This window comes from Eremothecium sinecaudum, chromosome IV (genome assembly GCF_001548555.1).
Source record: "Eremothecium sinecaudum strain ATCC 58844 chromosome IV, complete sequence".
NCBI classification, from domain to species: Eukaryota; Fungi; Ascomycota; class Saccharomycetes; order Saccharomycetales; family Saccharomycetaceae; genus Eremothecium; species Eremothecium sinecaudum.
In genome coordinates this window covers 30788-52277 of record NC_030895.1, presented here as the reverse complement: position 1 = coordinate 52277, position 21490 = coordinate 30788, and the positions used below count along the sequence as shown (strand labels likewise).

General features: G+C 39.4%; 13 protein-coding genes across 13 annotated transcripts; 6 read left to right on the top strand and 7 right to left on the bottom strand.

The window, feature by feature from the left end:
- Positions 1-157: 157 nt before the first annotated feature.
- On the top strand, positions 158-781 carry SPC3 (signal peptidase complex subunit SPC3; the record flags this gene model as incomplete). The annotated part of the gene is made up of 1 exon (XM_018132226.1): positions 158-781. One exon carries the CDS (start codon positions 158-160, stop codon positions 779-781), a length of 624 nt encoding a protein of 207 aa, XP_017987196.1.
- A 105-nt stretch (positions 782-886) lies between these two features.
- Positions 887-3682, bottom strand: PET309 (Pet309p; the record flags this gene model as incomplete). The annotated part of the gene is made up of 1 exon (XM_018132227.1): positions 887-3682. The coding sequence occupies one exon, from the start codon at positions 3680-3682 to the stop codon at positions 887-889; it is 2796 nt and encodes a 931-aa protein (XP_017987195.1).
- A 445-nt stretch (positions 3683-4127) lies between these two features.
- Positions 4128-4550, top strand: FYV7 (Fyv7p; the record flags this gene model as incomplete). The annotated part of the gene is made up of 1 exon (XM_018132228.1): positions 4128-4550. One exon carries the CDS (start codon positions 4128-4130, stop codon positions 4548-4550), a length of 423 nt encoding a protein of 140 aa, XP_017987194.1.
- Positions 4551-4664: 114 nt separating this feature from the next.
- Positions 4665-6944, bottom strand: MEF1 (Mef1p; the record flags this gene model as incomplete). Its single annotated transcript, XM_018132229.1, has 1 exon — positions 4665-6944. The coding sequence occupies one exon, from the start codon at positions 6942-6944 to the stop codon at positions 4665-4667; it is 2280 nt and encodes a 759-aa protein (XP_017987193.1).
- A 193-nt stretch (positions 6945-7137) lies between these two features.
- On the bottom strand, positions 7138-8952 carry FET5 (ferroxidase FET5; the record flags this gene model as incomplete). Its single annotated transcript, XM_018132230.1, has 1 exon — positions 7138-8952. One exon carries the CDS (start codon positions 8950-8952, stop codon positions 7138-7140), a length of 1815 nt encoding a protein of 604 aa, XP_017987192.1.
- Positions 8953-9274: 322 nt separating this feature from the next.
- XYL2 (D-xylulose reductase XYL2) lies at positions 9275-10336 on the bottom strand (the record flags this gene model as incomplete). The annotated part of the gene is made up of 1 exon (XM_018132231.1): positions 9275-10336. The coding sequence occupies one exon, from the start codon at positions 10334-10336 to the stop codon at positions 9275-9277; it is 1062 nt and encodes a 353-aa protein (XP_017987191.1).
- A 254-nt stretch (positions 10337-10590) lies between these two features.
- RGR1 (Rgr1p) lies at positions 10591-13503 on the bottom strand (the record flags this gene model as incomplete). Its single annotated transcript, XM_018132232.1, has 1 exon — positions 10591-13503. One exon carries the CDS (start codon positions 13501-13503, stop codon positions 10591-10593), a length of 2913 nt encoding a protein of 970 aa, XP_017987190.1.
- Positions 13504-14244: 741 nt separating this feature from the next.
- Positions 14245-16653, top strand: LAM6 (Lam6p; the record flags this gene model as incomplete). The annotated part of the gene is made up of 1 exon (XM_018132233.1): positions 14245-16653. The coding sequence occupies one exon, from the start codon at positions 14245-14247 to the stop codon at positions 16651-16653; it is 2409 nt and encodes an 802-aa protein (XP_017987189.1).
- A 416-nt stretch (positions 16654-17069) lies between these two features.
- RFU1 (Rfu1p) lies at positions 17070-17648 on the bottom strand (the record flags this gene model as incomplete). The annotated part of the gene is made up of 1 exon (XM_018132234.1): positions 17070-17648. The coding sequence occupies one exon, from the start codon at positions 17646-17648 to the stop codon at positions 17070-17072; it is 579 nt and encodes a 192-aa protein (XP_017987188.1).
- Positions 17649-17944: 296 nt separating this feature from the next.
- OTU1 (ubiquitin-specific protease OTU1) lies at positions 17945-18898 on the top strand (the record flags this gene model as incomplete). Its single annotated transcript, XM_018132235.1, has 1 exon — positions 17945-18898. One exon carries the CDS (start codon positions 17945-17947, stop codon positions 18896-18898), a length of 954 nt encoding a protein of 317 aa, XP_017987187.1.
- A 54-nt stretch (positions 18899-18952) lies between these two features.
- On the bottom strand, positions 18953-19441 carry BUD20 (Bud20p; the record flags this gene model as incomplete). Its single annotated transcript, XM_018132236.1, has 1 exon — positions 18953-19441. The coding sequence occupies one exon, from the start codon at positions 19439-19441 to the stop codon at positions 18953-18955; it is 489 nt and encodes a 162-aa protein (XP_017987186.1).
- A 371-nt stretch (positions 19442-19812) lies between these two features.
- On the top strand, positions 19813-20478 carry RPL10 (60S ribosomal protein uL16; the record flags this gene model as incomplete). The annotated part of the gene is made up of 1 exon (XM_018132237.1): positions 19813-20478. The coding sequence occupies one exon, from the start codon at positions 19813-19815 to the stop codon at positions 20476-20478; it is 666 nt and encodes a 221-aa protein (XP_017987185.1).
- A 197-nt stretch (positions 20479-20675) lies between these two features.
- Positions 20676-21434, top strand: SEC53 (phosphomannomutase SEC53; the record flags this gene model as incomplete). The annotated part of the gene is made up of 1 exon (XM_018132238.1): positions 20676-21434. One exon carries the CDS (start codon positions 20676-20678, stop codon positions 21432-21434), a length of 759 nt encoding a protein of 252 aa, XP_017987184.1.
- Positions 21435-21490: the final 56 nt, after the last annotated feature.

Sequence of the window (21490 nt, the reverse complement as noted above, 5' to 3'; positions counted from 1 at the left end):
CAAGTGACGACGCTAACGTATAAATTGACAAAACATAAAAGGCGGGTAACGACTTTGTGATTAGTAGGAACTTTCATGATATGGAACTTTCATGATATGCGAATTGCATTAGCTGACAGTATGCAGCAGGTTTGAAACCCACTAAGGAATATTAATTATGTTCTCCTTATTTAAAAGGTTTAGTGTTGTATCCAGTACTGCATTGTCATTTGCATTTTTTGCGGGAGCATTCGTTGTACTTTCTTTCTGGTTTGAATTATATCGTAGCAACGTGTTCTCGATCGATTCATCTATAGACAATATAAAACCTTCAATAAATGTGAGGACTAGTAGGTATTTTGGATCAATTAGTGGAAAGCCAAAGGAGAATGTCAAGTTAACTTTTGATCTAGACGCAGATCTTACAAATTTATTCAATTGGAACACGAAGCAAGTATTTGTGTATCTAACTGCAGAATACTCTGGCGCTAAGAAACCTGATACTTCGAGTGAAGTAACATTTTGGGATCAAATAGTAAAGGATAAGGACCACGCCAATTTGAGCCTCAGAAATGTGAAGTCTAAGTACTCTGTTTGGGACATTGAAGATAAAATCTCTGAGAGGGACCTTACTTTTAAATTGCACTGGAATATCCAGCCCTGGGTCGGAAATTTAGTTTATGGAAGCACTTTGAGCGCACATAATATTTCAATTGAGCCCAGAGATACAAATTCTAGATCTTCGTCTAATGACGGTAGGTCTGCCAAAAAAATAAGAAACAAAATTGCAAAACAAAACTGATGAGCACTGAGAGATTCTAATAAAGGTAAATGCAAATATGACTATATTTTAGTAATCTATTTAAATGCTGTTTTATAAACGGTGGTACTATTTACATGAGAGTGACTAAAAAAATTCCCCAGGAATACGTTTCTTAGTTTTACGGAGTTTCTTTAGGTATTCTTTATGCTTCTCTTCTATCTCATTCCAATTCACAAGACCTTTACGATAAGTCATCAGGTACTGTTTCATAAAATATGGGAATCTGTCTATCAACCGCCTGATGGTTTCAGAGCGATTTTTGGATTTTCCCAAATAAGCGTCCAGTGATATTTGCAGTTGTTTTAGTACTGAATGACTAACATACCTGCCGAGTTTTTTAGTTTCCCTAACTTTTAGGATCTTTTTACCACCAACCTCACTAGTATTATTCTTGTTTATTCTGCCTACCAGTAATTTAGTATAGCCAATCATGAAATATTTATCAGTTATCCGCATCCCCAAGAAGATAGTACTGCGATGCTTGAATAATTCCCGAAGAACAAGTTCCCAAGTGCTATTACTCAAAATTAACCCTTTTCTGTCAATGTCTTTTAGTAGGGTTGGTAGCTTAGTCGTTACCTGACCGCAATGCTTTAGATGCTGCAATTTATAGTCAAAGATGCCAAACATTGCAGTTTCAAGAAATCTATTATCACCTGGAATTTTATGCAAGCCCTTCATCAATTCAATTCTTTCCATGTACATATCAAACAGATCTTCGAAGTCTTCCCACCTACCTGATGAAGCAGCGATGGCCGCCATACATTTCAAAACCACCAATTTCGTCTCCTGTGTTGAAGCTCTCTGAAGGAATAATTTGCTGTATAAGTTCAAAATATCCGCTGCAATGACTGGTTCTCGATAGGATGTTAGTTTCTTGATTGGCCATGCAATCATTCCGGGATGTAGAATTGGTTTGTCTAACCTAATTTGTTTGCTGTGTACCTTCCGCATGAGGTCCTTGATCCATTTATTGAAGATACTGAATCCACGTGAATCCATCGTACTGCGAATGAATGCTCCTTTTGCCAAATAGTATAAGCAACGCGAGGAGATATAACTACCGTTTTGCAAAAGCATATTCACTATATTTAGTGCACCTTCTATATTTCCCATTTTGTCATAAGCTTTTATAATAACTTCTGCCAAAACGGGCGAAGTGTCAGGTTCATTCACGGTAAGAGTCTTCAGCAGTTTCTCAGCAGATTTGAACTGCTTCTTATATTCAACTAGGAATCTAAGTATCATTTCATAAGTTTTAAAATTTTTGGGTAACCTTTCTTCATACATCTCGGTCAATAGCCCCTCACAGATTTTATAATTGCCTAATAACATATGCGCCTCGAGAGCAGAGTTGTAGATCATATTCTTATTGGGAACTGATTTAATATGACGATACTTTTTGAACAAAGATATAGCTCTTTCTGGCATCCTTGCGGTATTATAAACGTTCATCAACGCAGATACACTCAAACCGGTATGACATAATCCATAATGTTCACTCATTAAGCGATATAGCTCTATTGCAAAGTTAACATTAGTTGACCGCGCAAACAAATTAATAACACATGTGATGTGTGCTTCGGTTAATGGCACTTTCAGCTGGTCCATTTTCTTCAGGATCTTAAAACACCCACTATAATCGTCCTTTGCTTCATAAATTTGTAGCATCAGTAAATAAGAAAATGCAGTTGGCTCAATATCATACTCTTCAAAAAGTCCAAAACGCCTATCTGCTGTATTCAAATCTAATGCTTTGTAATGAGCATTGACAAGTGATAGAATGACTGCATGGTCCGGCTTTAGTTTACGTTTTAATAATTCAGAGTAAAGTTCCTCAACCTGTTCAAAATCACCCTTCTCGGAAAGAATAAACATTTTCACCCCATAATGACGTAGACTACCTTCGGGAATATCATTATTTTCGTTTAGTAAACGCATTCCATGCTTGTGTTTGGCATAGGCAATTAATGTATAATCAACCTGTGTGAAGTTATCATGTGCATCGCCATAGGTATTATAGAGTTCCAATACTCTATCCCACTGATGAAAATAACATGCTGATGCCAAAATTGCCGTCAGATCAACACTATGTATTTGATATCCCAAATCGACTTTGTACTTCCATACAGTTTGACATTGAGTAAAGTTCCGCTGTAACATAAGATGTTTGAGTAAAAATGACGCAGATTCAGATGCTGTTTGCATGTCTTGTACTTTTAAGACATATTCGATCGCCGAGCTAAAGTAATGCTCAAACATTGGACGTGACTTCAATAGAGAGTTCAGCGCTTGGGTAAAACCTCTATCTATTTCAGTATCTGAAAATAACAGGGCATCCATATTGTCTTTAAGCGCCAAACACCACCATGCGAGACATTCATTGGGAGTTCTTAGATCTTTAATATCTATGAAGATAGCATTAATTAACTTAAACTTCTCCATCTTGTCAAGCGGGAACTGAGAAAAAAACCTTTCCACGAGTTCTAAAGTTTTAAATGGTTTACTGTGTTTCGTCAACGATACAACGTATTCCTTAAATTCTTCAAGCTTCACATCGTTATAGAAGTCACCTTGCTCGTCCACCATTATGGATTTCGATATGTATTGCATATCATTAAAATATCCCTTCAATCCAAGCAAGCGCAATATACCTCGCCTTAATTCAGTTGAATTAGATGCATTAAGAGAGTTACTCAATACTGCACGTTCAGATACATCTAAGAAATTAAATTTATCAATGGAGGCCTTAATTTCAGTAACTCGCCTTCCAAGAAATGGATCTTCAACTGCTACAGCTTTCAAGCTATTCCATAATGTTTTTGAGCAGTAAAACAGTCTCCTTTGGTCAATACGTCGTACACTCAGTATAGATCTCATTATAATACTCAGACACCCAAGTGACCTTACTTGAGCTAATTAAATCTCCAATCAGACGAGCAGTTCCCTCTTAAAAATAAACTTCTCTTCAGCAAAACTTATCAAGATGAACCCGAACACCGCACTAACGCAAATTCCCAACACAGTATATAAATGCTATAATGGATCAGAATTTGTCTTTGGCTATTGGCAATAAACACTTCAAAATGCTGCAACCTATGTATTCAAGAGTTTTTTAATTTTAAAATAGCTTGAGCGGCCCCAATAGATTCATGTTGTATGCATATACTTAAATTTTTCATGTTGAAAATTACATCATCTCATCATCTCATGTATAATTTTCATTCTAGAAAGCGATGATCAGCGTATATATATGTTTGTAAACTCATAAAACCCTATCACAATCTCTACATAATCAAGATAATCCATTGAAGAAGCTATAGCAATGGCAAAGATTGAAAAAAAGTACACTAAAGAGTATAAGATTAAAGAAATTCAGAAGAATCTGCTTAAGCGAGCCAGGTTAAAGAAACAGTACTTGAAAAGTTTGAAAGAAGAGGGTTACGAGCTTCCAGAGAAACAAACAAAGCCTAGATTGCCGTTAGAGCAGTTGAAAAAGGAGAACAAACGCAAGGTAGACGAAAAGAAGGAGTTCAAACGCCAGAGAAAGCAGACAGAGAAGGAAAAAGCCGAGAAGAGAAGACAGAATGAAGTAGAGAAGGTAATGATTGCGAAGCAGAAACAAGAAATAAGAGAGAAGAAGAGAGAGAAATTAACACGCAAGACACGTACTGGACAACCTTTGATGGGTCCGAAGATTGGCGACCTTTTAGATAAGATAAAAAATGATTCTACTTACACGTCTTAGGTTTTCAGTTTAGAAACACATTATTTTGCAATAACAGTAGGTCTACAATATGTACAGTAATTTGGCTTTAAATATGGAATTGATATTCCCGGGCGGATTTAATATTTACATGAATCATTTCTTCTGCTTTTTATTGTATTCCTCAATTAGCTTATTCTGCAAATGAGGGGCAGCAGGAGAATAATGTTTAAACTCCAAGGAAAATTCACCCTTACCTTGGGTTGAGGCTCTCAATGAAGTAGCAAAGCCGAATAGAGTGTTCAACGAACACTCGGAAATAATTGTGAACTCATCGTGGCCGTTTTCCGTATCTTGAATCACGGCTTGTAACTTGTTCAATAACCCAATCACGTTACCCTGGAACTCGTTTGGTGCGGTTACAGTGAGAGACATAATTGGCTCTAAAATCACTGGCTGGGCATTCATGAACGCTTGACGGAAAGCGGTCATGGTTGCAGTTTTAAAGGCCAATTCGTTAGAATCAACGGCGTGGATTGCACCATCATTGATCAACATGTTAACACCGATAACCTTGTGACCAATCAATGGACCCTTTTCGCAGGCATCCTCGAAACCCTTGCTACATGCGGCCAAGTATTTTTCTGAAATACGGCCACCGACAACAGCGGTTTCGAACTTGTTAGCATTACCTTCACACTGTGACAGAGTACCCATAACTCTAGCAAATTGACCAGCACCACCAGATTGCTTTTTATGTGTGTAATCAAAGTCTGATGAGAGTTGTACAGACTCTCTGTAGGAAACTTGAGGTTGACCAGTTACACATTCAACATTGTATTCACGCTTCATTCTTTCAACGTAAATATCCAAATGTAACTCACCCATACCAGAAATAATTGTCTGCTTGGACTCCGAGTCAAAATTAACTCTGAAGGTTGGATCCTCTTTTTGAAATCTATTTAACGCCTTGGAGAAGTTCGTTCCAGAGTCTTTAGATTTCGGCATGATAGACAGAGAGATAACTGCATCAGGAACATACATTGACGACATGGAGTACTTCAAAACACCATCAGTAAACGTATCACCAGAAGAACAATCAATACCAAAAGTTGCACAGATTTCTCCAGAACCAACTTCTTCAAAATCTTCCATTTCGTTTGAATGCATTCTCACTAGACGAGAAACTTTGACCCTTTTGCCGGTCTTCACGTTAGTGATGAAAGCACCCTTTTTGAGCTTACCTTGATAAACACGAATATAAGTTAGTTGTCCATACTTTCCTTCCTCTAACTTAAACGCCAAACCAACAAATGGCTGACGGACCGATGGAACCAAAGTTACCTTCTTTTCCTCTGCAGCAAGATCTAAACCAGTGTTTAGAACTTCTGATGGATTGGGTAAGTAATCAACGATTGCATCTAAAACTGGCTGAATACCAGTATTAGCCAAGGCTGAACCCATTAAGACCGGTGTAAACTTTCTAGCAATGGTAGCCCTACGAATGGAGGCGATTATCTCGTCAACAGTAGGCTCTTTTTCATCTAAAAACAATTCAGCCATCGAATCATCCACATCAGCAAGCGCCTCAATTAAAACTGCACGTTTCTCTTCCATCAGCTCTTTCAAGTCCTCTGGTACAGGCGCTTTCCTTACAATTTCACCGTTATCACCCTCATTATATAGAGCGACCCGATTAATAATATCCACAACACCCTTTAACTCAGATTCAGCACCGATTGGGATTTGAATAGCGGCAGCAGACATTTTTAACTTTGAGTTCAGTTGTTTAATCACTCTAAATGGGTCAGCGCCCATTCTGTCCATCTTGTTGATAAATGTAACTCTAGGAACATTATATCTACGCATTTGACGATCAACAGTAACTGTTTGAGATTGGACACCAGCAACTGCACAAACAACCAAAACTGCACCATCTAGAACTCTTAAAGCACGTTCAACTTCTATAGTGAAATCAATATGCCCTGGAGTATCAATCAAGTTATAATGGTAATGTTGGTTGTCTTTATCCCATGAACAGTAAGTAGCGGCAGATTGGATTGTAATACCTTTTTCTCTTTCTAAATCCATCGAATCCATCTTGGCACCAACATTATCACGGCCTCTAACCTCATGAATCGCTTTAATTCTTCCAGTATAATACAAGACACGTTCAGTAAAGGTTGTTTTACCGGAATCAATATGAGCCGAAACTCCAATATTACGCAACATCTTAGAATGTTTAATATCATCTGGAGTTAACTTGGAGCGAACTTCATCTAAAATAGCCCGCTCTTCTTCATAAGATCTCATAGGACTACTATAGTGGAAGTTTCTTTTACTCAAAGGAAACCCCGAAAGTCCATATCCTTTAGGAATGGTAGTTTTAAGGTTACCGCTAAGTAGCCTGTTAACTAACGTACACTTTTGGATCATGGTGAATCGATCCTATTCAGTCGGATACCTTACCTTCGTTGCTTCTACTGATGTAATTATTGACATAAGTGTAGGGCATCAAAATTTTTTATCATTGTAAAAAAAAAACTGCTAGATTAAAGTATCTGATGCTATTCATTGACGCTAAGTTGATATTTACTAAGTAAATGGGATAGAAGAGATCATTTGTGATTTAAAACTCAATATTTTTTTCAGTTAAAACTTTTGATAGGGTCTCGTAGACTTCCTCATCGCTCATAGTATTTCCTTGTAAGCCAAAATTAGTGATAGTATATAAACCAAAGATTCCTACCAGAGATGTAACGATAATTGCAATGTAACCCTTCGCAGTAAAACCAGTTGGTAGTGGAGGGGGTTGCTTTGGAGCGTCTTTTAAGTTGAACCAACTGTCAGAATGCCCGGCAGCGTTACCACTGATCGGAATATTTCCTGAAGAACATATCTCCTTATAATTATCGGTGAGAGATACCCTGGACTGTAGCAGCTCAGGTGCCTCAATAAATACAGCTGCAAGACCTTGCTCTAAATGCCAGCCTACATGGCAGTGGAAAATCCAGACTCCAGGATTATTAGCTTTGTATCTTAAGACAATGTGACCATACCCTTCCAATATCGCAGTATCTCTGACTGCTGGGTATTCTGGTATGGGGGATAGAGGCTCAGAGGCATTATAAGGAACGGGTCGATCTGTATATTTAGGAGACTTTTGCACAATTTGAAAATTGTGTCCATGAAGATGGAAAGGATGACTTCCAGTGTCATAATTGTTAATGACAATCTCCACAACCTCATCATAGCCTAATATTATAGGATTTATGTTCCCATATATTATTGGGTTCGTACAGTTTTTTTCGGACGTTAACACAGTTGTTAGAGTGGGAACCTTTTGCTGGACATAAGTAAAATTGTTGAACAATGCGTAGTTTACCCCATCACCTAGATTGTCCATGCGGAAGTCCAACGAAACTTGATAGTCAAATTCATCATATACTCTTTCTTCACTCTGCGTAGTCAAGTTGAATTCTTGCAAGGCACCTTCATAGGAATCAATTTGGTAAGGCGATGCCGGCGGATTTCTGCTGTCATACGTTAGCTGGTTAGTCCTATTTAGTTGCAAAGTGGAAGGAATAACATCAAGCATATCCGTATCAAACGTTTGCATGAATGCATAATTCCTATCAGTAGTATTTTTCGCCTGCACTAACACTGACACACGCTGTCCGGAGCCAAGATACAAAAGATCAGTGACATACGGCTTCACGTAGACACCGTCAACCTCCACAACAGTAAATGAATGATCTTCGATATATAGGTATTGCGAAACAAAAAAAGCACCATTAATGATACGAAGCATATATCTCTTGTTTGGTTCAAAGTTAATAGTAGCATTCGTTGTGTGATTGAACAATAAATTCTGTGGGATAGGTTCCGCACCAGTTGGATTATAGCGAGACATAAACTTTTTAGTTAGCTCTGTGTATGAACTTTTGTAGATATCGCTGACCATGATGGTCATTTCTTCGTCATATTCGAATGGAGGTTGATCATCATGTATAATAAAAGCTCCACGCATACCATCCGCATACTGTGCGCCAGAGTGTGAGTGATACCAATATGTCCCGACCTGATCTGGAACAGTAAAATTATACAAATAGGTATCGCCAGGTTGTATAGGACACTGAGTTACCATCTGTGGACCATCATTCTGAGGATTATTGCCTTGACTAGTATTATGGAATAGACCATGGAAATGCAATGATGTGGGACGATCAGTAAACCCATTCGTCAAATAAAGCTCAACTCGATCACCTTTCCTAACATGAATGTCAGGAAGCGGCCATTCACCGTTGAAAGCTATCACCTGCTTAGTAGTTACACCGTCGGGGGTTCTTGTCACCCACCCAGTGGTGTAGCGCAAAGTATGAGTTTCGGCGTTAACCAATCCAAAGCTAAGTACAAATATACTTATAAGCAAACGCAACAGCATTATTCAGTTACTATGGAACGGTTTCTTCAATACAATATAAGTGATCGTATTTGATTTCAGTCCGATTTGCCCAGGTATTAAATAGAGGCCATTCAGAATCTTCCTTTTCTTAACATTATTTAAAGAAAATTAGGCGCCATAGTATAATAAAAAAAACAACGATCTACTATTATATGGTAGACTATGTATGTCATCAGTGCCGTTTCGCCTTAAATATGGGTCATAAAGTTTTGATCCGGTTAATTTGATAGGTTTTTCATCAATATTGCTGTTTAAATGTCGTAAGTATATAAAAAAGTAAGGACTGATATCAAGTTATTAACTACTTTGGTCCTTCAATAATTGTTTTAATATTGTAATCATTAGGCTTGGCATTAAATTTGTAAGCTTCGATAGCTTCCTCGAATTTAAACTTGCGAGTAACTAGTTTAGCCGCATCGATTTGCTTAGAAGCTATCAACTTAAGAGCGGTGGAGTAGTCACCGGCAGAGTAACGGAATGACCCGGAGATCTTCAATTCCTTGTTTGTGACCTCTACTATCGGAATGGTGACGTTATCTTCACCAAGACCGACCTGCACATGGGTGCCACCCGGGCGACAAACCTGAATCGCAGCGTTAATACACATATAGGAGCCTGTGCAGTCAATCGTGATATCAGGATTGGCACCCACTAAGCCCCTAATTTTGGTTCCTAAAGCGCCGGGATCTTGAAAACTACCAGAATTCAAAACATGGGTGGCTCCGAGTTCTTTTGCTTTGTTTAGCTTGAAGTCAATGATATCGACGACTAGCACAGTGGTGGCGCCAAAGGCCTTAGCGACACCGGCTGAAAGCAAGCCCACAGGTCCAGCACCGAAAACAACCACGGTGTCACCAAATTTAGTTCCAGCAAGCTTATTAGCATGAACTCCAACAGATAATGGCTCTAGAAGGGCGCCTTCTTCAAAGGAGACGGATTCTGGGAGCTTGTATAGGAAGTCTTCAGGGGAGAGATAATACTTGACTAGTGTACCGTCATAAGGCGGGGTGGCCGCGAAAGCCATATGAGGACACAAGTTGTACTTGCCTGCTTTAGTTTCAGAAGAGTACCTGCTGGGCACCCCTGGCTCAATTGCGACCCTATCCCCTACTTTAACCATAGTCACATTTTCACCAACTTCTACCACAGTTCCACTGGATTCATGGCCAAGAACCATGGGCGCTTTCAACTGAAAGGAGCCAATTGAACCATGCATAAAATAGTGGACATCAGAACCGCAAATCCCTGTAGCTTCAATTTTGACTTTTACGGAATGAGGTCCGCAAGTTGGTATTGGCCTTTCGCCAAATTCAATGTTACCAACACCGACTAGTATGACGGCTTCTTGAGTTTCAGATGACATATTTGTATACTAAATAAAATTCGACTGTTCTCTTATTGAGTTTATGATTGTGGTTCTTTGTATGAAATAGGTTTTCAGAGTTAACTTTAAGTCATTAAGTAAAATACTAAACCACTGCTCCTTAAATCGTAGTACAAAAGGATGGTACAGATTACGTTGCATCCCGCAAAATGACCTAAAAACTGATCTTAAAATGCATAAACTGTTGAATAACAACAAGAGCTCTGAGAATTAATTAGAATGAATATTACAAATCAAGTTCGGATTAGTACTGAGTGAATTTCTTCAAGTAGTTCTTCGATGTCATTCGGCGCACAGGCTACTCCAGTCCCCAAACGGATAGCCCCGGGAATTTTTTTCCTGTTATTGCTATTCAACATGAAAATTGTATTGATTACCTGAAGCACTGATGGGTACATCGGATTCTTGGATGAGATATGGTCTTCTTGAGCAAAATGGACGTAGTACAGTGAACCCGATTTATGGGGTGAATTCTTCAAATCAATACTTAAAGTAACGTGACAGCCGATGTGCCTATTGTGATAGTTCAGTTGATACGCTGCCAGAGTGTGTAAATGCAGAGTTATACTCATTGCATTAGTACTTGATCCGATAATTTTCGTGAAGGCAGAAAATAGCCTGGAGGTGAAGTGAAGATAATTAAACGTGAACTGTGGATCATAATTATCAGATTCCAAGTATTTCTGTATGATGTGCTGTGGATTACTGGGTGATAAATTTAACTGTAGAGTCTCAATTTTCGATTCGCTCGTGACAATTTGGATAGTACAATCTTGGACGTCTTTGCTATTCTTTAGATATTTAAAACTAATTTCATTTGGCTTTAACTTTACCATTTCAAAGTATTCTGTCTCGAAGATATTGTAGAGTTTCTCTGTGACGTCTGTCAAAAACACTAGTTGCATTAATTTTTGCCTGAATTTATTCAGGTATTGCACAACATGATTTAAGTTAGTGAACTTTTCAGACATATGGAATGCCAAGCCCTTTTTATCAACAAATTTTATCAGTAGCTCATCACATTGGCAACGTATCATCTGAGTGTCTCTTTTAAACTTGCCGAATAGCCTAATTTCATTGCTTTCATAATTCAACCTCAAAAACATAGTGCTTTCTAGTGTATTGCTTAAAACTTTGGAACCCTGTAAAAACGATTCCAAACCAAGTGCAATTACCGCTACGCTGGGGGTGCCGTCAATTGCTTCCTGCACGTAGTTTGGCAATTTTTGAAGCCCATCGCCTTGGCAGATCGCCTTTGCGATATTAAGCTCGTTCAAAGAATCAATTATGACATGATTCAAGATTTTCTGTATTATTGTTTTCTTCAAATGTGTAACACTCTGGTAGGTAATGCTTTCTAATTTTGTTACCACCTTTTCCTGGTCCAGATAGCGTAGTTCCCAGTTACCCTTTACTGATTTCACTTTGCCAATGAGCTTCTCCACTATACATGTGGACCCCGAATACACAATACAAAGAATAAAAAACCAGTTTGCGGGCCAATCCTTTAACCTGATGAAGAGATCCCGTGTCAATATCTTCTTCTGGCCCTTGACATGTCTCTCATACAAAATCGGCTTACTTAACTTCACCACGTCCTTGCATATCCATCCAGTCTTTTTGAACATATTCCGCAATATGCTGACGATCTTATCCATTCTCAGCTTTTCCAGAATACCGGTGAATTCTTCCAGGTCTGCAGCCTGGTTAAGCTGTTTTGCATAGGACAGCAATAACGAGCTTGGGTTTTTGAAATAAAATATTCCGCTTATTGTATTAATTTTCAGTTGAACTGGAGCGGTCGCAAGGCATATAACCGGTATGTGGAATAATAATGTGTCTAGATTGCCGCTTTTATTGTCATCTTCCTGAAAAATTCCAGTTTCCATTAACTCGGACCTAATGATACGGGCATGATTGAATGTTATTTCGTCCAATATTGTCTCCATGTTTCCTAAAAGATTACTATAGTTCGTGACAGCGGTCTCTTGCTTTGCATCTGGCGTTTGCCACTGTAAAATGATGGATTGCGATCCGCGCTCTACCCCAATGGTAGCTTTGCATTTCGAACTCATTTTACTCTGCAACCAGTAGCGGAGGCTTATTATATTTTTTTTGGAATCATAATGATGTACAATATTACCTCCAGCATATTTGCCATTTGCGGCAATATCCTGTAGTTCAACATGTAGCATATACATCTGCAAAGTTAACACATATTTGTGAAAAAACTGGTAAAGGGCTTCCAGTGGTGTAGGGCTCTTGTATAAAATATCATTGACCAATCTTTCCAGTTTCGGTTTATTCAAAGGGAACTTATTATCGCTGAACAAAAACTTCGCGTCAACAAAAAACATAGGAGAATCTTGGTCAATCGTAGACAAGCATACTTCAAATTTTGATTCAACAACAAAAGTAACCCTCCCATCTTTAATTGAATAGCAATGGAATTCCGCCGGAAGTTCCATTGCAGATATCTTAATAGACAAACATGTATTCAAGTCTTGCAACCTCTTGAGAATCAATTTTGTAGGGATCAGGGACTGTTTCCCAGTGTCCTCACCACTTAGCACAAACCCGTGCGTTGGGAGATTTGGCCTACCCAACATAAGAACCTCCAGGGCAGTTATCAGATCCGGATTGGGTAGCTTGGCTCCTGCCATGCTTGTACTCGTGTCCTTCAGAGCCAACAAGCAGTTTTTCACTATAGCATTGGTACTTCTGAACCAGTTCAATAAGTCAATCATCATATGGAAGTTATTCTGCTTGATGGTCTTGCACCATTTGATAAGCACGTAGATACGTAGAAACTGATTCCTGAGGAATATAATAAGCTTAAGAAACCCCATTTTTCTCGTCGCCGGGTCTTGCGTAGAATGTAAGTTCGTCTTCATGTACTGGCTGATCTCTTTCACACTATATACTGTCAGGTTCCTTATAATTACAGGCAGCGGTAACTGGTTAAATTCAACATGCGGTATCTCTGCTGGTGTCTCTTTGGCAGGTGTTATAATCCGCTGATGTTGCTGCTGCTGCTGCCGGCGTGTATTGTCACCTCCCACATCAGCATCCATAACCACACCTGACCCATTCACCCCTTCAAAACCATCATGAAGCAGTTTAGATCCCTTCATTGTGCTCGTCATTATGTCTTTATATTACCTTGATAATTCCTAGAGCGAAATAATAATGATCCTAATAACTGCCAAAAAATGTATGCCTTCGAAACCAGAAACCTAATTACGCGAATTCAATTGAAAACCTTGCACAGTACGGTACCGTTCAGATTCTTTCTCCTTCACCGTCAAATAAACACTGCAAATAGTTAGCGTTATTCTTGTGTACAGATTCAGGTTACAGTTCAGCTGTTAAGAGTGAGCCTATAGTAAAGACCGAATTCATATAATTACCACCTTTAATCAAAGGTGATGCTAGAACGATGGATAAGGACCGGGTAACTCCGGGACGTAAATGTCTACACACGTGACCATTAAGGATAGCCTCAGCCCTGAACTTTTTAAACGATCACTACTAGTACAATAATAAAAACCACACGTTAACAGGTTAGCGAACGTTTGAGGCGCCGAAGGATAGAAGATAACATCTATAATAACGTGAAATATTAGGCTACCAAAGGTTTGCGAGGAGAAGTTGCTATTGCGAGGTTAAGTCGTAAATTGAGCAGGGTTTTTCTTTTCGCTAGAAAGAATTGGGGTCCTTCAGTAGGCTGACTGGGGAAAATTTTTATTGAGTGTTAAGTTAGGAAGCAGTTATTAGCGAAGAGCTTTAGTTGTTTTTGGCTTGCATAAATTGTGTGCTTTGGGTATTTGTGTTGTGTGCGGAGGAGCTTAATTAAGGGCGGCGTTATTTGACCATCATATGTAAATATGAGCGTGAATGGACAAGAATATGATGTGGGTGATCTAAATGAAGAAGACATTCTTAGAGGGCAAGAAGAGGAGCTTCCGGTGGGGCAGAAGGCGCTAGGATCTCCGCTGGTGAGCTGCGGGCTCAGTGGCAGACTTTCGGCGGCTACTCAAGATTCGCCCATATCTCCTATGAAAACGGGTATATATCCTGGACATACCCATCGGGATAGTTCTTCTAGCCTTGATTCGGTTGCATGGAAATCATCACCTGCGAGTCCGCATGTTACTCCACTTAACGGTGTTACCTGCATCCAGTATGTTGCGAAGCATAACAGTGCGCTTGAAAGCGTAACGGACATAATTGAGAGCCACAGCAGTACTGCAGGGGAATTTTTGGAGTCTGCAGCGCTGCTGGAGGTGCCAAGGTCGTCTGAAGAGGGCGATGTGAATAAGGCACAAAAGTTTTTCAATAGTATGATCTCGTCGCTCAGTTTCAAAAACGGATACAGTCCTTTGATCAGCGGAGACAAGAAAACGAAAACACGAATCGAACAAGTGAACAGTGCATCTGCTATTGAGAATGTTGTGGTACCCGCGACGTCGCTGGAGGCGAAGGCCTCTTCACTGCCCGGACAGGAACGAAAAAGTGGATCGCGACAGGGGAAGTTGGAGCAAGAGACCTTTAACAAAAAATTATATGTCGATGAGAAGTTACCAGGCACGAATTTCAGGTATGCGACAGTCAAGCGGAATGAGGACTTCCATAGGATATTCAAGTCGATATCCAAGAAGGACAGACTTCTTGACGATTTTAGTTGTGCTCTAAGCCGTGAGTTTCTTTGCCAGGGCAGGATATATATATCAGAGAACCACATATGCTTCAATTCAAATTTGCTGGGATGGGTTACAAACCTAGTGATTCCCATTGCGGACGTAGTGAATTTTGAAAAGACCTCCACGGCCGGTATATTTCCGAACGGGATCGCAGTAGTTACAGAAGTCGAGAAACATTATTTCGCAAGCTTTTTAACAAGAGATACAACTTTTGAGTTTTTACTGTGTGTGCAGGATGCATATAATTCCAACATGAAAGCATTAACTAGAAGGTCATATAGGGAAATGCCTATGAACATCGCTAACGATGATTTCTTCCTGAAGCCACTTAACGAGTTAATGCAGATTACTACTCCTCCAAGTAAAGAATCCGCGCCCCCTGTAGATGGTGGTGACTCAGATATCCAAGAAGCAATACTGTCTGTAGATTATGTTACACCAAACGGACCATCAGGATACGCAAGTGAACAGCGAACTACAGATGAAGTTTATGAAGATGTTTCGGATTCGGAGGATATTTCATCAGAAGAAGAGGAGCAGACAGAAAGGAATATGAAGACGGTATTTAAACTTAAGGATACCAGTCCACACTCATATAATGGCCCATACTATTTTCACGAAACCAAGTTTGATTACTATCCAGAAGAGCATGATGAGTATGTGTTAGCAGAGTTCTCTTTAAATGCAGCACCGGGTATCGTGTTCGAATTGTTATTCAGTGAGACAAACCCTACATTTATAAGGGAATTTCTCCTGAGCCAAGAAACAACTCAACTTTCTGAAATTACTGGTTTTACGCAGGTGAATCCGGACGGACAGCGCTTCCGTAAATATAGATATACAAAAGCTTTGAACTTTCCTGTCGGCCCTCGCTCAACTAGGTGCCTAGTCCAGGAAACTGTTCTACATTGTGACTACGAAGGCTATATTAATATTGTTAACACGACAAACACTCCAGATGTTCCAAGCGGAAATAGCTTTTCGGTTAAAACAAGGTACATGATTCGATGGGCATCGAACACGAACTCCGTGATTAAAATATCATTTTGGATCGAATGGACAGGAAGTAGTTGGATAAGGTCTATGGTAGATAAAAGTTGTAAAGCGGGTCAAATAGAGGCGACAAAGACATTAGTTAAACAAGTGCACGATTATTTGGATAAAAATGTTGAGCCAAAAGTAATTAATATTGATGTGAAGTCAGAAAAAACCACTAATTCAATTCCTAATAATAAAGAAAGTATGCAGCGGCCAGGAAACATTAATGAAAAGGATCGCAGTCATTCATTGTCATCAACGGATATATCTTTAAGAACGTCATTGTCAGAAACAACAACATCTATCCCTATTTCATCACACAGAAAACGAAGGTCACAGTCGCAGAATCTCCTATTGCTATTTCTAGCAGTAATAGCAATGCTGTTGGCTGCAAATCTTGTTCTGATGTTAAAGATTTGGTCAAGGATAATGAATATGCCTGACATTAGCAATAATAAAGAACTTTCCGTTAGTGCTGTTACCGATGAACATATTATTAGCGTTGTGAACAATGCTATTTCATCGGGAATAATACATTATGTGTGTACTGCATAACTTTAATGTCACTTACGCGAAAGAAACACCATTTCGAACGAGTATTCTATACGGTTAGAACTTTCGAGGTGATAATAACTAGTACGAAAGTGCTCAGGTATTCAGACTCGCAACCAAAAGTAATGCATTTTAAGAATAGCTGTTATAGTTAACTTAATAACTTCCAACATGCACATATATAGGCTGATAATGTCACCGTGGCGATTTCTTTGGTTTTTATTTTATTTTATTTTATTTTAATTTGTTTTATTTTATACCATTTTTGTATTGTTTTTAGATGATTGTCACCCACCATCAGCGGAAATTACATAGCGTACGTAAGTAGGTGAAAGCATTATTTCAGTACATATATGAAATTATTACAAATGAAAGCTAAAATGGGACAGAATTCATGCATAATATTACAATTTAAATCGTCAGACGGCTGAAAAGTGTAATTTTGGTAGTTCTGGATATGATAATGTATGCTGCTCCAGAGTGTTCTGTATACCGCGGGTAATTGCACCATTCATTTTAAACCACTCAATTGCGCTATTAAACCTTTCTTCATCAAAAGATGGAGGTAGTGCAATTACACTAACTTCTTCTTCTTCAGTTGCAAATGGGTTTTCCTTTGAAGTTTGTTGCGGTACAAAACTTTTTGCAAGTGATTGTGTGGACCTTTCGTAGCGTTGATCAATGGTATGCTTTAAAGTTTCCGTTACTTTTAAAATTGCTGGAACTTCAAGGTTCATTAGTTGCAAATATTCTTTTTTTGACAACTCTTCATCTGAACCTATTGGCTTCAGAACATGAGGGTGCTGTGCTAATTTATTCATGCAAACATCAAGGTACTTCAGGTAAAGCGTATAGGCTTTCTCAATATCACCTTCCTGTGATGCCAATTGAGCGTTCTGTAATATGACAACACATGTACTCAGATATAACTTTAACGGTACATTTTTGTTAAAATTGTAATCAATCGCTTCTTTACCAAGTTCCACCGAAGATTTCATAGGGTTCTAATAACCACGTTGCTGCACTCTATAACAATAGACTAATGACCAGAAATAACCGACACCTGATCAAAATTAGTCTACGGTTCAGCCAACTCCTTTGACACTTTGAAATCTCAGGCGATGAGGCGACGACGGCTTAAATTTTTTACGTATATTGAAAAATTCCCTTCCTATAGGCGCGCTGCTACGTCTACTCAAAGCAAGGCTGTTTAAAAACCATAGTAACTAGAGTCTGCAATAGAGCCAAGTAAGCAAAGCTCTAGTAAGTTTGAAGGTGAAATTTGTCTATAACTATGCGTTTAAAGCTTGCAATCTCTGGCCTGGGTCAAAATATTATCACGTTGAAAGAAAATGCCACCCTAAGCGATCTAGTTAAGGCTGCAGAAACCGCATTTGAAAATCAGATCTCAGTGGCTTCAGTAGGGTTTGGCTATCCTCCAAAGAAGATATCTATAAATGAAGAGGACGGAAATTCGGCTTTGACTGATTTGGGTATTAGTAGTGGCGAGCGTGTTTCTCTGGAGCCAGCTCGTAATACAGCTAACCCCTTAAGACCAGAAGGACAATTTGCCGCCGACACCAGACAAAGTCAAAATAAAAAACCTTTGACGAAAACTCAGATTTATATCAAGGACAGTCAGATTCTACAAGTGCATCAGGTTCCTGACGATAACTCATGTCTATTTCATGCTATTTCATACGCAATGTACAAAGATATTACCGTGTCTTCGCAACTCCGTGAAATTGTATCTAAAGAAATCTCCGCCAATAAGACTAAATTTTCAGATTCAATTCTAGGGAGGCCTAATCAAGAGTATGCAAATTGGATTCTGCAGCGTGATTCGTGGGGTGGTGCAATTGACATCGTAGTACTGTCTAGCTCCTTGGAAGTAGCAATATTAACGCTGGATGTGGATGCTTTAAGATACGAAAAATTTAATGAGGACAAGTACGATTCATTTATTATGGTTGTATTCTCGGGTGTCCATTACGATACTATTGAAGTTTACCATGAGGCGAATGATGAGCGACAAACTGTCTTTCGGTTCGGCGACCCAGACTCAGAAAACCTCCTTGTGCAGGCCATTGAGGTGGCGAAGAAGATGAAGGCTGCAGGCATGTCGTTTAACACAACTCGCGATAGGATAAAGTGCAACACTTGTGGCTCTATTCTTATCGGGGAACGAGAAGTAGCTCGGCATGCCGAGCGAACAGGTCACATGGATTTCGGTCAGGTGTCCGCTTGAATTCGGACATATTAGATACTATACAGAAATGACTAAATCACTAATATACACATTTTACTGCATCTCAGTGTCCCCTTCAACTGCTACTGTTTCCTTAACTTCCTCTTCACCCGTATATGGCAGTGTGGGCTCTGTGGTTGCGATATTCGCAAGTTTGGTTTCAAGATGCTCCTTTAAAAGTACCTCGTTAGTTTCCTTCTGCTGTCCTACATGATTTTTGATCTCCTCTACTCGTGCCAGAAATTTATTCAAATCATGACCAGCAGCCGCGTTTGCTACATCCTGTGTGTAAGGCACGCCTTTTAACTCCTTCACCCGGCGCTTATGGACCTTCCCTTTCAAATGGGTCTTCAGCGCAATACCTGTCTCAAAGTACTTTGCACAATGTACGCAATAATGCTGTCCTAAACCTGGTTTTGTTTCATCCAATGGCTGATTCAATAGCTTCTCCATTTTCTGTTGAGATGCAAGGTCCTCGTAAATGAGGTCCAGGTCCTTCGTTCTCCTTTTAGTCTTATATCTTTTAACTGAATATCTTCCCATTTGATAGGCGGTTAGAAACTGTGGATTTATCGGTATATCTTATTCACAAGATACACATCACCCAATTGTATGATGAGATGAGCTATCAGATACGGTAATAGTTATTTGGTCTAAAATTTTCAGTCAAGACCTCACGTGATACGATTTACAGGTGACTACACACCCATACATGTATCAAAAATTCACACACCCCCACACCAGAATACAATGTTTTTACACGACACCCATACACAACAAGCAACATTTGCAACGGTAGCATCACGTTATACGGTTGGGTTCATCCATTTTGGTTTAATAAAATCATTAGTAAGATTGATAACTAACACTAATGCAAAACAGAAAGGTTCAATATCTAACAACTATCAATCAAAATGGCCAGAAGACCAGCTAGATGTTACAGATACCAAAAGAACAAGCCTTACCCTAAGTCTAGGTACAACAGAGCTGTCCCAGACTCCAAGATCAGAATCTACGACTTGGGTAAGAAGAAGGCTACTGTTGATGAGTTCCCATTATGTGTCCACTTGGTCTCTAACGAATTGGAACAATTATCTTCTGAAGCACTAGAAGCTGCTCGTATCTGTGCCAACAAGTACATCACCAAGGTTACTGGTAGAGACTCTTTCCACTTGAGAGTTAGAGTCCACCCATTCCACGTTTTGAGAATCAACAAAATGTTGTCGTGTGCCGGTGCAGATAGATTGCAACAAGGTATGAGAGGTGCTTGGGGTAAACCACATGGTTTGGCTGCTCGTGTCGACATTGGTCAAATTATCTTCTCTGTCAGAACCAGAGACAACAACAAGGATGTTGTTGTTGAAGGTTTGAGAAGAGCCAGATACAAGTTCCCAGGTCAACAAAAGATCATTATGTCTAAGAAGTGGGGTTTCACCAACTTGGACCGTGAAGAGTACATCAGAAGAAGAGACGCTGGTGAGATCAAGGACGATGGTGCTTTCGTCAAGTTCTTGTCTAAGAAGGGTTCTTTGGAGGAAAACCTAAAGGAATTCCCAGAGTACTTTACCGCTCAAGCTTAATAAAGGTGTCTAGTTTATAATTTAATTATATATATTGTCCCCCTTTGTACTCAAGTTCTGGAATTTGTCCAATAATTGCGATGCGTGGCATTTGAAAACTTTTCGCGTCGGCACACTATCCTACAATATAAAAGGTTGCAGGTGCGGTAATTACTACCTTAGTACCCGTACGAATAAACTGAATACTCAGTTTAAAGATGTCCTCCTTCGCTAATAAAGAAAAACCTGACGTATTGGTTCTATTTGATGTTGACGGTACTTTAACCCCAGCCCGTTTAACCATTTCAGATGAAGTTAAGGAAACCTTGAAGGCTCTCAGAAAGAAGGTTGTCATCGGTTTTGTTGGCGGTTCAGATTTATCAAAACAAGTTGAACAGCTAGGTCCTACTGTCTTGGCTGACTTTGACTACTGCTTCTCTGAAAATGGTTTAACCGCATACAAACATGGTGAAGAATTGGCCACACAGTCATTCATCAACTGGATTGGCGAGGAGGAATACAACAAGTTGGTTGTGTTTGCCTTGAAGTACTTGTCTTCCATTGAATTGCCAAAGAGAAGAGGTACCTTTATTGAATTCAGAAATGGTATGATTAACATTTCCCCTATCGGCAGAAACGCTAGTACCGAAGAAAGAAATGAGTTCGAAGCTTACGACAAGCAGCATCACATCAGAGCTAAGTTTGTTCAAGCATTGAAACAGGAATTTTCACACCTGAAATTAACTTACTCTATTGGTGGCCAAATCTCTTTTGATGTGTTTCCAACTGGTTGGGATAAGACCTACTGCTTGCAGCACGTAGAGAAGGAGGGCTTCAAGGAGATCCACTTCTTCGGTGACAAGACATTTGAGGGCGGTAACGACTGGGAAATCTACAACGATTCTAGAACTATCGGACACTCCGTTTCCTGTCCAGAAGATACTGTCAAGATCTTGAAGGAGCTTTTCGATTTGTAAACAACATTGGCTATAGTTAGACATATTCTAGTAGTATAAACGGCTAGTTAATAGTT